This window comes from Oryx dammah, unplaced genomic scaffold (assembly GCF_014754425.2).
Source record: "Oryx dammah isolate SB20612 unplaced genomic scaffold, SCBI_Odam_1.1 HiC_scaffold_2, whole genome shotgun sequence".
In the NCBI taxonomy this organism is placed as follows: Eukaryota; Metazoa; Chordata; class Mammalia; order Artiodactyla; family Bovidae; genus Oryx; species Oryx dammah.
In genome coordinates, this window is record NW_024070186.1 from 183,399,867 (window position 1) to 183,412,236 (window position 12,370).

The 12,370-nt window shown below is 50.3% G+C and overlaps 2 protein-coding genes across 2 annotated transcripts; one reads left to right on the plus strand and one right to left on the minus strand.

Annotated features, from left to right (window-relative positions):
• Window positions 1-363: 363 nt before the first annotated feature.
• LOC120877417 (putative protein T-ENOL) lies at window positions 364-3,832 on the minus strand. The gene is made up of 6 exons (XM_040259722.1): window positions 3,699-3,832; window positions 3,310-3,403; window positions 2,961-3,105; window positions 2,646-2,679; window positions 2,399-2,456; window positions 364-655 (listed from the first exon to the last, which is right to left on the minus strand). Exons 2-6 carry the CDS (start codon window positions 3,397-3,399, stop codon window positions 620-622), a joined length of 363 nt encoding a protein of 120 aa, XP_040115656.1. The 5' UTR covers window positions 3,400-3,403; window positions 3,699-3,832; the 3' UTR covers window positions 364-619.
• Window positions 3,833-4,222: 390 nt separating this feature from the next.
• Window positions 4,223-8,159, plus strand: CDIPT (CDP-diacylglycerol--inositol 3-phosphatidyltransferase). Its single transcript, XM_040259627.1, has 6 exons — window positions 4,223-4,873; window positions 4,969-5,103; window positions 5,806-5,959; window positions 6,396-6,477; window positions 7,001-7,082; window positions 7,200-8,159. The coding sequence occupies exons 1-6, from the start codon at window positions 4,831-4,833 to the stop codon at window positions 7,343-7,345; spliced, it is 642 nt and encodes a 213-aa protein (XP_040115561.1). The 5' UTR covers window positions 4,223-4,830; the 3' UTR covers window positions 7,346-8,159.
• The last annotated feature ends 4,211 nt before the right edge of the window (window positions 8,160-12,370 follow it).

Consider the following 12,370-nt stretch of genomic DNA (forward strand, 5'->3'; position numbering starts at 1 on the left):
AGATTTAAATGCAAATTTCACAAAGCCTTCAGCACTGCCTTCCACCATGATGTGTTCCAAAGCCAGGAGGCTCCAAAGTGCAGAGGAGAGACCTCAACACTGACGCTGGTGGCAGGGACGGAGTCTCTCAGATGTCACAGGCCTAGACCTTACGATGCTGGAGTCTGGCTGGGAGGATGGATCTGAACCTTTGAACTCATCTCTGCCAACAGGCTGATGGATAATAGGTGGATAACTGCCTGAATTAAAGCCATTCCCATAATATGGAATATGCCATTCTAATAATATGCCCACACATCTGGCAAAAGGGGTAGGGGTGCTCCTTTCACATCACCCCAGAGAAGTCACACAACGGCACTGCCTAGGTTGAGAGGAGGGGAGGATCTCTGTCTCTTTATTAAAGCTTTTCATTGCTAGGGGTGTCCTTGCCAGTTGAGGGTGGCAAGGTGTGTGATGGTTCTGGAACACTTTGGAGGCTTCAGGGGTGATGTTGCTCACGACCAGGAACGCCCCCATAACCGAACTGTTGAATGAGCGGTGAAAGAGGAGCTTTGACATGTTGCAGAGAGACAGAGTGGGGGGAGGGCATGAGAGGCCAAGAGCAGCACCAAAGTTGGGATCATCCTCCAGACGTCAAGTTGCTAGGGAGAGCTCCCTAGAAAAGAATACGAGTCTTGATTTTGGATCCAAGGCTCATGTCTTTTTATTCTTCCATCCTTCACCTATCCATCCAATCCCTACCCTCAATCATTTATCCACCTACCATTTCCCACCTACCCATTTATCATCCACCCACCATTCTCTTTCCATCCATCCATTCATCCATCCATTCCATCCATCTATCCACCCACAAATCTATCCATCATTGCCCATTCATAATAGACACTCAATAAACATTTGCTAGTTCCTTCTCTGCCTTCTTCATTAACCCCTCTCTTCTCTGCCAACCTCTTGTAGAGATTCTCCAGGGCTCCATCCTCAGTGCCCTTGTCTTTCTCACTTTGCACAAACCCTTCCACCCCACTCCCAGGGCAACTGCACACTCTTTAATTGGCAACCCTCTCTGACATGAGATCTCTAGCACCAGCCCAGACCTCACGAGTGAGCTTTGAAGCTGCATTTCCAACTGTCTACAGGGTATTTCCACCTGGAGTTCCCAGGGGCCCCTCAAACACAATCTGTCCAAAGGTGGCATCATGCCTGCCATGCCCCAGGAAGAATGAGAAGGCTGGCGAGACTGGGAAATGGGGAGCAGTCATGGGCAATGAGGTCAGACAGACAATAGGGTTGGGGAACAGAGAGATCACGTAGGACTTTGTAAGCCATTGAAGGCCTTTGGCTTTGACTCTGAAATGGAGACCTACTGTAGAGTTTTGGGCAGAAGCATGGCATCATCAGACTTAGGTTTCCCAAGTCAGAAAACTAAAAGCCCTCTGATTCCTTCTTTTTTCCTCTACCATTTTTAATCAATTACCAAACTCATTCTTCCTGGTCTTTATTACTCATATCTACCCTTTCTCTCATCTCTATTATTACTGTGAATATTCAGGACCTACTCATCTCTAGTTTGGTCTCCAATTTCTAACTGGCCTTCCAGCCTCTCATCTTTCCCTTTCCAGTTCACTCTCTCCACTGACCACCAGTGTGATGGATCTAAAATGCCAACTTCCCCTGCTCAAAACTCTTCAATGACTCCTCACCTGTAGGAAACATCTCTGGATCTTAATAAAACACACATAAAGTCCCTTGATGAGTCCCTGGGTACCATGCCTGCACAGTCCAGCAGTAAAACTGCTTCTGGTCCTACTGCCTCCCCTGCCCTACAGGACCCACACAGAGGGACTTCCCTGGTGGTCCAGTGGCTAAGACTCTGTGCTCCTAATTCAGGGGGCCCTGACCAGGTTCAATACACCTGGTCAGCAAACTAGATCTCACATGCTGCAACTAAGACTTGGTGCAGCCAAAAAATAAATTAATTTCAACAAAAAGGAATACACACTTATACCCATGGTCATCCTCCTGAGACTCACCTCTGTGCCTTTGTTCATACAAGTCCTACCACTTGGAATACCCCGACCACCTCATTTTTCCCTAGAAATTTCTTTCTTTCAGTGTCACCTCCTCCAGGAAGCTCCATGATTCTTTTCCTTCCTGTCCCAACTGCGGCTGTGAGCAAGTGCTCTTCTCACTGTTTCCATTTCTGTTATGGGCACTTAACCATATTTGTTGTAACTGGCCATTTACTTGCCTGGCCCCACACTAAACTATGAACTTTTCAAGGGCAGAGACTGTCATTCATTTGCGTCCCAAGTTCCTAAAACAGGGACTGGTATATCATGTGAACTCTAACCGTATGGTTATTCTGAATGGCCTTGTCATCCCTGGACCCAGCGCATACCTTCTCACGAGGGGATGGCAGGAGATGTGCCTTTGTGCGGGTACGGTTTCTGTCGGAGCTACAGATGGCGGAAGGGAAAGGAGAGAGGTGAGAACTCAAGCCAAGGACTGGAGCAGAACAGAACAGGACTATGTGGTGTAAAATCCCCCTACCCTGCTGGGACGTTGTCATACCCTGGCTCTCTCCTCTACAGGCTCCTCATCTTTCTCCCAGGACAAAGGGGCATCTCCTGTGAAGCCTCACTCACCAGGTATCAGTGCCTCGGGTCTTGGTGAAGAATACTGGAAATAAGAGGCCCCAGTCAGAGAAAGTACTATCCCCATAGCCAGAGAGAGATGTGACTAGTGAGGAAGGGGCTAAGGAGATTCGTGGTCAGGGGTGGGGTATGGGGACTGGGTTAGGGGGTGGGGAGGCGCTGTGTGGTCCCAGGGCTGCTGTGAGATGGGGGAGCTGGGGAAAGACTCCTGGAGAGGTCAGCCGCAGGTGGGTTGGGGGGCTCAGGGACTGGAACTGGGGGTATGAGTGGGTCTCTGGACACAGGGGTCTTCAGGTGGGGAGTCACCATGTTTGGGCATCTGAGTCCCTTGGTCTTGTGTCTGTTTTTCCTTGATGGGCACAGGGTTCATGTGGTAGGCAGCGACAAACAAGGCCTCGTCAGTGAGTTCCGTGCTGATCTGTGTCAGGAATTCCTCAGAGCGAGAAACCTTCTAGAAAAGGGAAAGTTGGGGGGGGGGGGGTTGTTCAGCCTCAGAGTTCCCACATGGAAGTGCAAGGTCTGGAGGTTTCCAGGCTGGGGGCTCTGGGCTTAGGGTTGAGGCCAGAGTCTGAAGGCTGGCAGGCTCAGTGTCCTCAGCCTGAGCACGCGCCACCTCACTTCACCCCCACCCCAAGAACCCCTCTCCAGTGCTCACCAGATCGCAGCCCAGTGAGGTTGCAGGGGCTGTGGGTTGGGATGGCCGGCTGCCCTTTTTCTCCTCATTCCTGGCAAGAGTGGATGACATTCCCCTGGGGACAGTGGGAGCCCGAGTTAGGCTGCAAAACCAGCTCACTTCTCCCAACCCCAACCCACCACCATTCCCCTGGGCCTTGGAGAACTGTGTCAGCTCTCTCTCTGAAATAAAAAGAAAAGGGGCGGGGGGAGAGAAATAGTTGCTTTAAATCTTCCTAGGGGAGGGAGGAGGTGGGACGCTCATAACACCCACCTCTCCTACCCCTTACTTCGCCCAGAAGGGGCCCTCTCTTTCCTGCTTCCCACCCAAGGCCCTTGCCAAGACAAGGCAGCCCACTTGCCGCCCCCAACCTGGCAGATGTGTCGAAATCTTGGGCTACTCGGCAGGAGGGGAGACGGAGAGGTCTAACGAGCCCTTTTACGGGCCGTGGGGACGGGGGATTTGGGAGATGGAGAGAAGGCTGGAAAGAGGGGAACCCGGGAAGGCGCCGTTGCTATAAAAACCTTGGCGTCTGAGGACGTTCCACAGCCCCGTTGCCAGGAAATTAAGGATTCTAGAACCAAATGGGGGAGGGCATTTTCCCAGCTGGTCGCATTCGCTTCCCCGGCTTCTCCACCCTCTCTGGGTCCTCCTTGCGGGCACTGACCCCAGTGCCAGTGGCTTGAGAAACTTGGGAAGATCACTGACGGTGGACCTTGGCACCTAATCCTCCCACCACTAGGGGCAGGCGAGAAACAACCCCTCCTCAGGCCGCCTTCCAGCCTCTCTGGCCGTCATCTCTTTGCTTGGAGCCTTCGACAGCAAATGAGGGCCGAGAGAGGGGGCGGGGAAGGGAAAATGTGGGCTGTACCAAATAACTTTGCCTTTTGGGGGTGCAAAGACTCTGGATGGCGGGATCTTTTTGCCATTATGTCCAGGAGTAATATCCTCCGCAGAAAAGAAAGTAGACACATTTACCTAGACCTCGTTCTCTTTTGATCTCTCCTTTTAAGTTCCTTCCTTATCTCGGCGTCGATGATTCTTTGCCCCCTCTCCTCCCTCTGTACTTTGGTACGAAACGATGGAAAGGGGCGGAGGGAAGAAAAGGAAAAGGAAGCGGGCAGATCTTAAAGGGGACGCAGCCATTTCTTAAGTCTCGTTCCTTTCTCTAATTTTGCAAGGACAAACGCAGAAAAGTAGGTTCCGGAAGCCGAGCGCAGCTGGAGAAGCAGGGGCCGCAACCGTAGGCGGGAGCTCCCGCGAGGCAGGCGGAGGCCAGCGTCTGCCCATAGGAAGGGCGGGGTGTGCGCGCCCCCTGCGCCCGGCGCACAGCTGGGTCGGCCCATGCTCCGGCCTGCAGCGAGCTTGAACGTCTGGGACCCGGCAGGGACCTGCACGCAGTGGGCGTGGCTGATGCGCCGGGCTGGAGAGTGAATCTGCACCGGGGCTGGGACAGAGTTGGCACCTCCAATTAAGGCCCAGAGCGGCCGGGGGACCTCCGCGATGGCAAGCGAAAATATCTTCCTGTTTGTGCCTAACCTCATCGGTGAGTGCCACCTGCGGCTCCGGGCGTATCGGGAGGGTCAGGGGCCTTGGGCAGGCTCCCAGATCTGCCCTGTCTCACCCTGTCTCAATTCCAAGGTTATGCTCGGATTCTCTTCGCCATCATTTCTTTCTACTTCATGCCCTGCTGCCCCCTCACGGCCTCCTCCTTTTACCTGCTCAGCGGACTTCTGGACGCTTTCGATGGACACGCTGCTCGAGTCCTTAATCAAGGTGACAGACATCTCTTCCAGCCAGCCCCACAACCCTCTCCCCCCTTTTTCCTGCTGCCTCAGGACCTCGGGGTGGGCGAGTACTCGGGAATCCCAGGGCTCTGTTATTCCCGTCTCTGTAGAAGGCAGTCTAGAATGACCTGGTTTTGGAGCAGAAGGGATTGAAGCTCCCTGTTGAAAACGAGCGCGACTGGGCATGGCAATGGCAGTGCTAGAGGCTTTTCTGAATAAAAAGCCATTCAACAGGTTATTGGGCATCTGCTGTGTGCCAGACACAAGCGATCAGCATTCCAGAAGGCATGTTTAGAGGGAGGATGGAGAAGGAAGGGAGATAGTTTCTGGAGGGTTGACCTCATTTTTTATAATCTGTTCTTAGACCCACCTCTAAGACTTTCCTAAGACTTCAAATCTTCTTGTCTTGAGACCTGGACCTTTGATTATGGATTGATGAGTTATAGAGCTAGCTAGCTTTCTCACGCCCTTCTACAATGTTGTCTCCATGCTACCAGGCTTCCCCCTTTTATGATATGGTGACCTTTGCCCTTTGGCCTTTCAACTCCAGCCAGAGCAGTCTGCTTTCATCTCCCGCCAGTGGATGGTGGGCATTTTCACTCTTAGACTCTGCATCAGAGTGATACACCAAATATGGCCCCTGTCACAGCTCCGCTGTCCCCTGACAGCCCCTTTCCACCATTTTTCTCAGGGACCCGGTTTGGGGCCATGCTGGACATGCTGACAGACCGGTGCTCCACGATGTGTCTGCTGGTCAACCTGGCCCTGCTGTACCCTCGCGCCACCCTTCTGTTTCAGCTCAGCATGAGCTTGGACGTGGCCAGCCACTGGCTGCACCTCCACAGGTATGCAATTCTGGGGATATGGACCAGTGGAAGAAGATGCTACATGGGGAGGGATGAGACCTTCTCAGGGGGGTATCTTCAGGCTTCTAGGGAGGTCTCCTTTTTAGCTGTGCTTTCTTAAGGGAGTCTGGCAGATCTTCTCTGACTCAGCATCCTATTTTGCAGTTGGCTCAGTAATCTTTAAAACTCTTTTGAGGATTCCAAAGAGATAACATCTCTTCGGAAAGGGGATGGGGCTTTTGAATCCTGATTTGGCTTCCTTCAGCTACCCATCTAGACTGTGACTTTGGGCCCAATGGTCCTCAGCTGTGCCCCAGTCCCCACTCTGTTCAGCAGAGGCAGTCCCAGTACTTATGTAATGGGGGTTGCGTTGAGGATTCGGTGGGCATTCCTGGTGATGCATGCTCATGGATTTCCCCTCTACTTTCTCCCCAAGTTCTGTGGTCCGAGGCAGTGAAAGTCACAAGATGATTGACCTGTCTGGAAACCCCGTGCTTCGCATCTACTACACCTCCAGAGTGAGCCTTTGCCGCCCCTCCCTATTTGCTTAGGGCAAGTCCTGGCCCCAGCCCTGGGCCCAGGGCAGGATTGGTAGGGAGGGTATGTGGGAACTGCTCAGGCAGCAGGTGTGCACAGGAGGGAGGAACTGAGTGGCTTGAGGGGTGAGGGAAGGAGGAAGAAGCCAGAGAGGTCTGCAGAACCAGTTCTCTAAAGGCCTTAGGCCATAATCAGGAGTGTAGTCTTCCTCCTGGGTGGGCTGGATGGTGTTAGTACCTCCAGGTAGGACAAGGAGAGTGAGAAGCATTGCCGGGTAAGAATATCTTCCTGTTTGTGCGTATCCTTATGGTGAGTGCTGCCCATGGCTCCAAGCTGAAGGGGAGGGTGAGGAGCCTTGGGCAGACTGATCTGCCCTGTCCCCACATCTTCTCCACACCACCCTGCACCCCTCTTTCCCAGTTCCTGGTCCCCTGGCCCTTAGTTGGAGGATGGGAGCCACTGCCCTGCCCTCCTGCTCAAGCAGCCTTTTTGCCGTTTGTTTAGCCTGCTCTCTTCACCCTGTGTGCTGGAAACGAGCTCTTCTACTGCCTTCTCTACCTGTTTAATTTCTCCGAGGGACCTTTAGGTAGGAGATGAGGGGCTGGGCAGGAGGAGGGGAGGGGGTCTGGCCTGCCCGGGGAGACAAGACCCTGCCTCACCTGCATCCTATTTTCTCTGGATCACCCTTGATCCCTTCCCACAGTTGGCTCGGTGGGTCTTTTCCGAATGGGCCTCTGGATCACTGCCCCTATCGCCCTGCTCAAGTCTCTCATCAGCGTCATCCACCTGATCACAGCTGCCCGCAACATGGCTGCCCTGGACGCGGCAGATCGGGCCAAGAGGAAGTGACCCTGGAACCTCCAGCCCCTGGCTGCCCACCTGCCCTGGGAGTCTCACTGTGCCACGAGGCTCCCCAGTCTCTTCCTAGGAGGAGGGCCCAGGCTCACATCTTTCCAATTGTGTCATCCAAACTGCTGGGAACGGGGGGTGGGCATCCTCTTTGGTGATATGACGTTCTCCGTAATCCTGGGGACCAGTCCTCCCACCCCCGTAATCGCCAAGGACCTGGACTTCAAATCAGGAAGGATGCTCAGAAGGCCCCACCCACACGGGCAGTGCTTCGGGGGCCCCAAGAGAGCTGGCTGAGGACTGAGCATTGTCACACCTCCTGGCTCAGCCCTGGGATGTGGCTTGGCCTGAGATCTTAGGGATTTGAGTAAGGGAGGTGGGATAGGGGCCAGGATTCCCAAGAGGCAGGGATTCAGACCTCTGCCTCTGGCTGGAGGAAGCCTGTGGGTACCGTGGCTGGGAGAAAAGGGGCCGTCAAGATCCCCATTGCAATCTCCTCTGTCCTGGCTCTGAAGGCCTTGATAATAAAGGAGGGGATGTCACTGTTCTGGAGTTGGTTTCCTTGGAGATACTCTTGGAGCAGGGCCTGGGTTGAGGGGAGAGGTTGAGGGAAAAATGATGATCCATCTGGATACTCGTTTACTAGCTGGCTCCTTCCTGTCGCTCCTCAGTGACCTCAGAGCCCCTCCCTGCCACCCAAGCTCATTCCGTGTCCTCTGCCTACTTGCTTTATTTTCTTTACAACACCTGTCACTGGCTGTCTACAGTTACTTGTGTACCTGATATTTTCTACACTCACTAAAAAGTAAACTCCACAAGGGCACAGACTTTTCTTATTCTTTCTCTGTCCCTACAAAGAAGATTATTCTTGACCTGGCATATCATAGCCGCTTAGTAAAGACTCATGAATAGATGGATTGGTCTCTGAGAGCGTGGTTCTTGGACCACTTATGGGGTATTTCTGGAAAATACAGCTTCTTGGACCCTGCACCAGACCTCCAGAGTTGGGAATTAAGGGATAGGCCAAGAAGTCTGGGATTGTAATAAACCCCAGCTGATTGATTCTTTTCCTCAATTACATTGAGAATCACTGACCCTTCTTAAACATTTTGTGGGTACACCAATAGGAGAAATTGTTCTGGGCATCTATCCCTAACAGCTTACCCCTGTCATCTGAACAAGAAAGCTGCTAAGAGCTTAACCAAGAGGGGCTCATGTCTGTTATTGTTGCTCAGTCGTGTCCGACTGTGACCCCATGGACTGCAGCACACCAGGCTTCCCTGTCCATTAGCAACTCCTGGAGATTGCTCAAACTCATGTCCATTGAGTTGCTGATGCCATCTGACCATTCTCATCCTTTGTTGCCCCCTTCTCATGCCTTCAATCTTTCCTAGCGTCAGGGTCTTTTCCAATGAATCAGCTCTTCACATCAGGTGGCCAAAGGATTGGAGCTTCAGCATCCATCCTTCCAGTGAATATTCAGGGTTGGTTTTCTTTGGGATTGACTGGTTGGATCTCCTTGCTCTTCAAGGGATTCTCAAAAGTCTTCTCCAGCACCACAGTTCGAAAGCATCAATTCTCTGGCACTCAGCCTTCTTTGTGACCCAACACTCAACATCCATACATGACTACTGGAAACAATACCTTTGACTATATGGACCTTTGTCAGCAAAGAGGCCCTCATGTCTGAGGGCTGACATTTATCAGATGTGTATTGAGCCTCAACTCCTGCTCTAGGCTCAAGGGATTCAGTGAGAAGGCCACTGGCTAGCCAGGGAAGAGATGATGCCATTCGGAGGGTGCTTATTGAAGGGTGGGGGTAGAAGGTGCTGTGGCACTTTGGGTGTCTTAAGAAGAAAGCTGGTAATAGTAATTGGGGATGGAAGGGTTGATGCAGAGGTGGATTGAGTCTCAACTGACTGAGTTGGGAGGCGACCTGAGAGCACCCTGGGCAGTTGCCAAAGGGAAATGGAAGCAGGTCGATGTGGCTGGAACACTGAATGCTGGGGGTTGGAGGCTGGACAGCTGATGAAAGGCAGGGCAGAAGCCAGCATCAGCCTGATGAACCCAAGAGAGCTTTTGGACTTCACCCTGAGGGCCACATGGAGGTGCTGTAGGAATCTTTCAAAATAATAGGTACATTATTCATAGGCAAAAATAGTAAGTTTGCACACATTACCAAAGGATGACGAAGTCTTCCTGCCACTTGAAGCTCCCAGTTTCCCCGGAGGCAACCACTGGTATTCATTGCTCATGTATCTAAATGAATTCTTCACATGTACCTGTATTCTGTATTTTAAAATTCAGTTTGTATATTTGCTGGTCTGCTAATGAAACCCAGCGGGACCTTGTGAGGCTTCTGGGTAAAAATCCTCTCTGTGTGCCCCATTTCTTGTTTGTAGGAAATAGGCTTCCTTCAGCCTCCTTGACCTTCCCTGAATTCCAAAGGGCAGGTTCAAACAGTTGCTAATCAGAGAAAAGAACGGGTTGCAGAAATAAAGGAGGAGCATTTAAACAGGGCAGCCTCTATACAGTCAGAAAGATAAGACTTGGATCTGACTGTGACTCAGATCATGAGCGCCTTACTGCAAAATTCAGGCTTAAATTGAAGAAGGTACGGAAAACCACTAGGCCATTCAGGTATGACCTAAATCAAATCTCATGATTATACAGTGGGGGTGACAAATAGATTCAAGGGGTTAGATCTGGTAGACAAGAGTACCTGAAGAACTATGGGCAGGGGTATATAACTCTGTACAGGAAGTGGTGGTCAAAACCATCCCCAAGAAAAAGAAATGTAAGAAGGCAAAATAGTTGTCTGAGGAGGCCTGACAAGTAGCTGAGAAAAGAAGGGAAGCTAAAGGCAAAGGAGAAAGGGAAAGATACACCTAACTGAATGCAGAATTCCAGAGAATAGCAAGGAGAAATGAGAAAGCCTTCTAAAGTGAACAATGCAAAGAAACAGAGGAAAATAGAATGGGAAAGACTAGCGATCTCTTCAGGAAAATTAGAAAATAAAAGAAAGTTAGAGATACCAAAGGAACATTTCATGCAAAAATGGGCACAATAAAGGACAGAAAAGGCAAGGACCTAACAGAATCAGAAGAGATTAAGAAGAGGTGGCAAGAATACACAGAAGAACTGTACAAGAAAGGTCTTAATGACCCGTATAGTCACAATGGTGTGATCACTCATCTAGAGCCAGACATTCTGGAGTGCGAAGTCAAGTGGGCCTTAGGAAGCATTACTACGAACAAAGCTAGTGTAGGTGATGAAACTCCAGCTGAGCTATTTCAAATCTTAAAAGATGATTCCGTTAAAGTGCTGCACTCAATATGCCAGCAAATTTGGAAAACTCAGCAGTGGCCCCTGGACTGGAAAATTTCAGTTTTCATATCAATCCCAAAGAAGGGCAATGCCAAAAAATGTTCAAACTATGGCACAATTGCACTCATCTCACACTCTAGCAAAGTAATGCTCAAAATTCTCCAAGCTAAGCTTCAACAGTACATGAACTGAGAACTTCCAGATGTACAAGCTGGATTTAGAAAAGGCAGAGGAAGCCCAGATCAAATTACCAACATCCATTGGATCATAGAAAAAACAAGGGAATTCCAGAAAAACATCTGCTTCATTGACTGCACTAAAGTCTTTGACTGTGTGGATCACAACAAACTATGGAAAATTCTTAAAGAGATGGGAATACCAGACCACCTTACCTGCTTCCTGAGACACCTGTATGCTGGAGAAGAAGCAACAGTTAGAACCAGACATGGAACAATGGATGGTTCTAAATTGAGAAAGGATTATGTCAATGCTGTATATTGTCAGCCTGCTTATTTAATTTATATGCAGAGTACATCATGTGAAATGCCGGGCTGGATGAATCAAGAGGGAATCACGATTGCCGGGAGAAATATCAGCAATCTCAGACATGCAGATGATATCACTTTGCAGAAAGCAAAGAGGACTTAAAGAGCCTTTTGAGGGTGAAAGAAGAGAGTAAAAAAGCGGGCTTAAAACTCAGCATTCAAAAAATCAAGATCATGACATCCAGTCCTATCAGGGCAAATAGATTGGGAAAAAGTGGAAACAGTGACAGATTTCATTTTCTTGGGCTCCAAAATCAGTGCAGATGGTGACTGCAGCCACAAAACTAAAAGATGCTTGCTCCTTGGAAGAAAAGCTATGACAAACCTAGACAGAGTATTAAAAAGCAGAGACATCTCTTTGCCGACAAAGGTCCATATAGTCAAAGCTATGGTTTTTCCAGTAGTCATGTACAGATGTTAGAGTTGGACTGTAAAGAAAGCTGAGCACCAAAGGATTGATACTTTCGAACTTTGGTTCTAGAGAAGACTCTTAAGAGTCCCTTGGACAGCAAGGAGATCCAACCAGTCAATCCTAAAGGGAATCAACCCTGAATATTCACTGGAAGGACTGATGCTGAAGCTGAAGCTCCAGTACTTTGGCCACCTGATGTGAAGAGCTGATTTATTGGAAAAGATCCTGAAGCTGGGAAAGATTGAGGGCAGGAGGAAAAGGGAGCGACAGAGGATGAGATGGTTGGATGGCATCATTGACTCAATGGACATGCGTTTGCGCAAACTCCAGGAGATAGTGAAGGACAGGGAAGCCTGGTGTGCTGCAGTCCATGGGGTTGCAGAGTTGGTCATGACTAAGCAACTGAACAACAAGTACAGCTTTGGGGCTGGGTCCTGGTTCCTCCTCAAGGAATATACATAACAATATCTTTGAGGTCTTTTGCAGAACCAAGGCCCCCACTCAGGTGGAGGATGGTGACTTCCAGCTGGAGCGCACCCCTGTTACCTCACTACCAACCAATCAGAAGGCAGTCACACACCTTGCAGTCCTCACCCCACATTTTGCCTGTTAGAACCTCCCCTCAGGCCGCTGGGGAGTTTTGAGCAGGAGCCACCAAATGTTCTCCTCCCATGACCCTGTAATAAACCTTTTCATGCTCCAAACTACAACGTTTCAGTTTATTTGACCTCACTGTGCATC

Bases quoted from the DNA above. Each gene is read 5' to 3' on its own strand.
- LOC120877417 (XM_040259722.1), bottom strand. From the start codon at position 3,399: ATGTCATCCACTCTTGCCAGGAATGAGGAGAAAAAGGGCAGCCGGCCA. The intron at 2,680-2,960 runs GTGACTCCCCAC...TCTTATTTCCAG, and splicing joins GACTCAGATGCCCAAACATG to TATTCTTCACCAAGACCCGA. The intron at 656-2,398 runs GTATGCGCTGGG...ATTCTTTTCTAG, and splicing joins TGCCATCCCCTCGTGAGAAG to GGAGCTCTCCCTAGCAACTT.
- CDIPT (XM_040259627.1), top strand. From the start codon at position 4,831: ATGGCAAGCGAAAATATCTTCCTGTTTGTGCCTAACCTCATCG. The intron at 5,104-5,805 runs GTGACAGACATC...CATTTTTCTCAG, and splicing joins TGCTCGAGTCCTTAATCAAG to GGACCCGGTTTGGGGCCATG. The intron at 6,478-7,000 runs GTGAGCCTTTGC...CCGTTTGTTTAG, and splicing joins GCATCTACTACACCTCCAGA to CCTGCTCTCTTCACCCTGTG.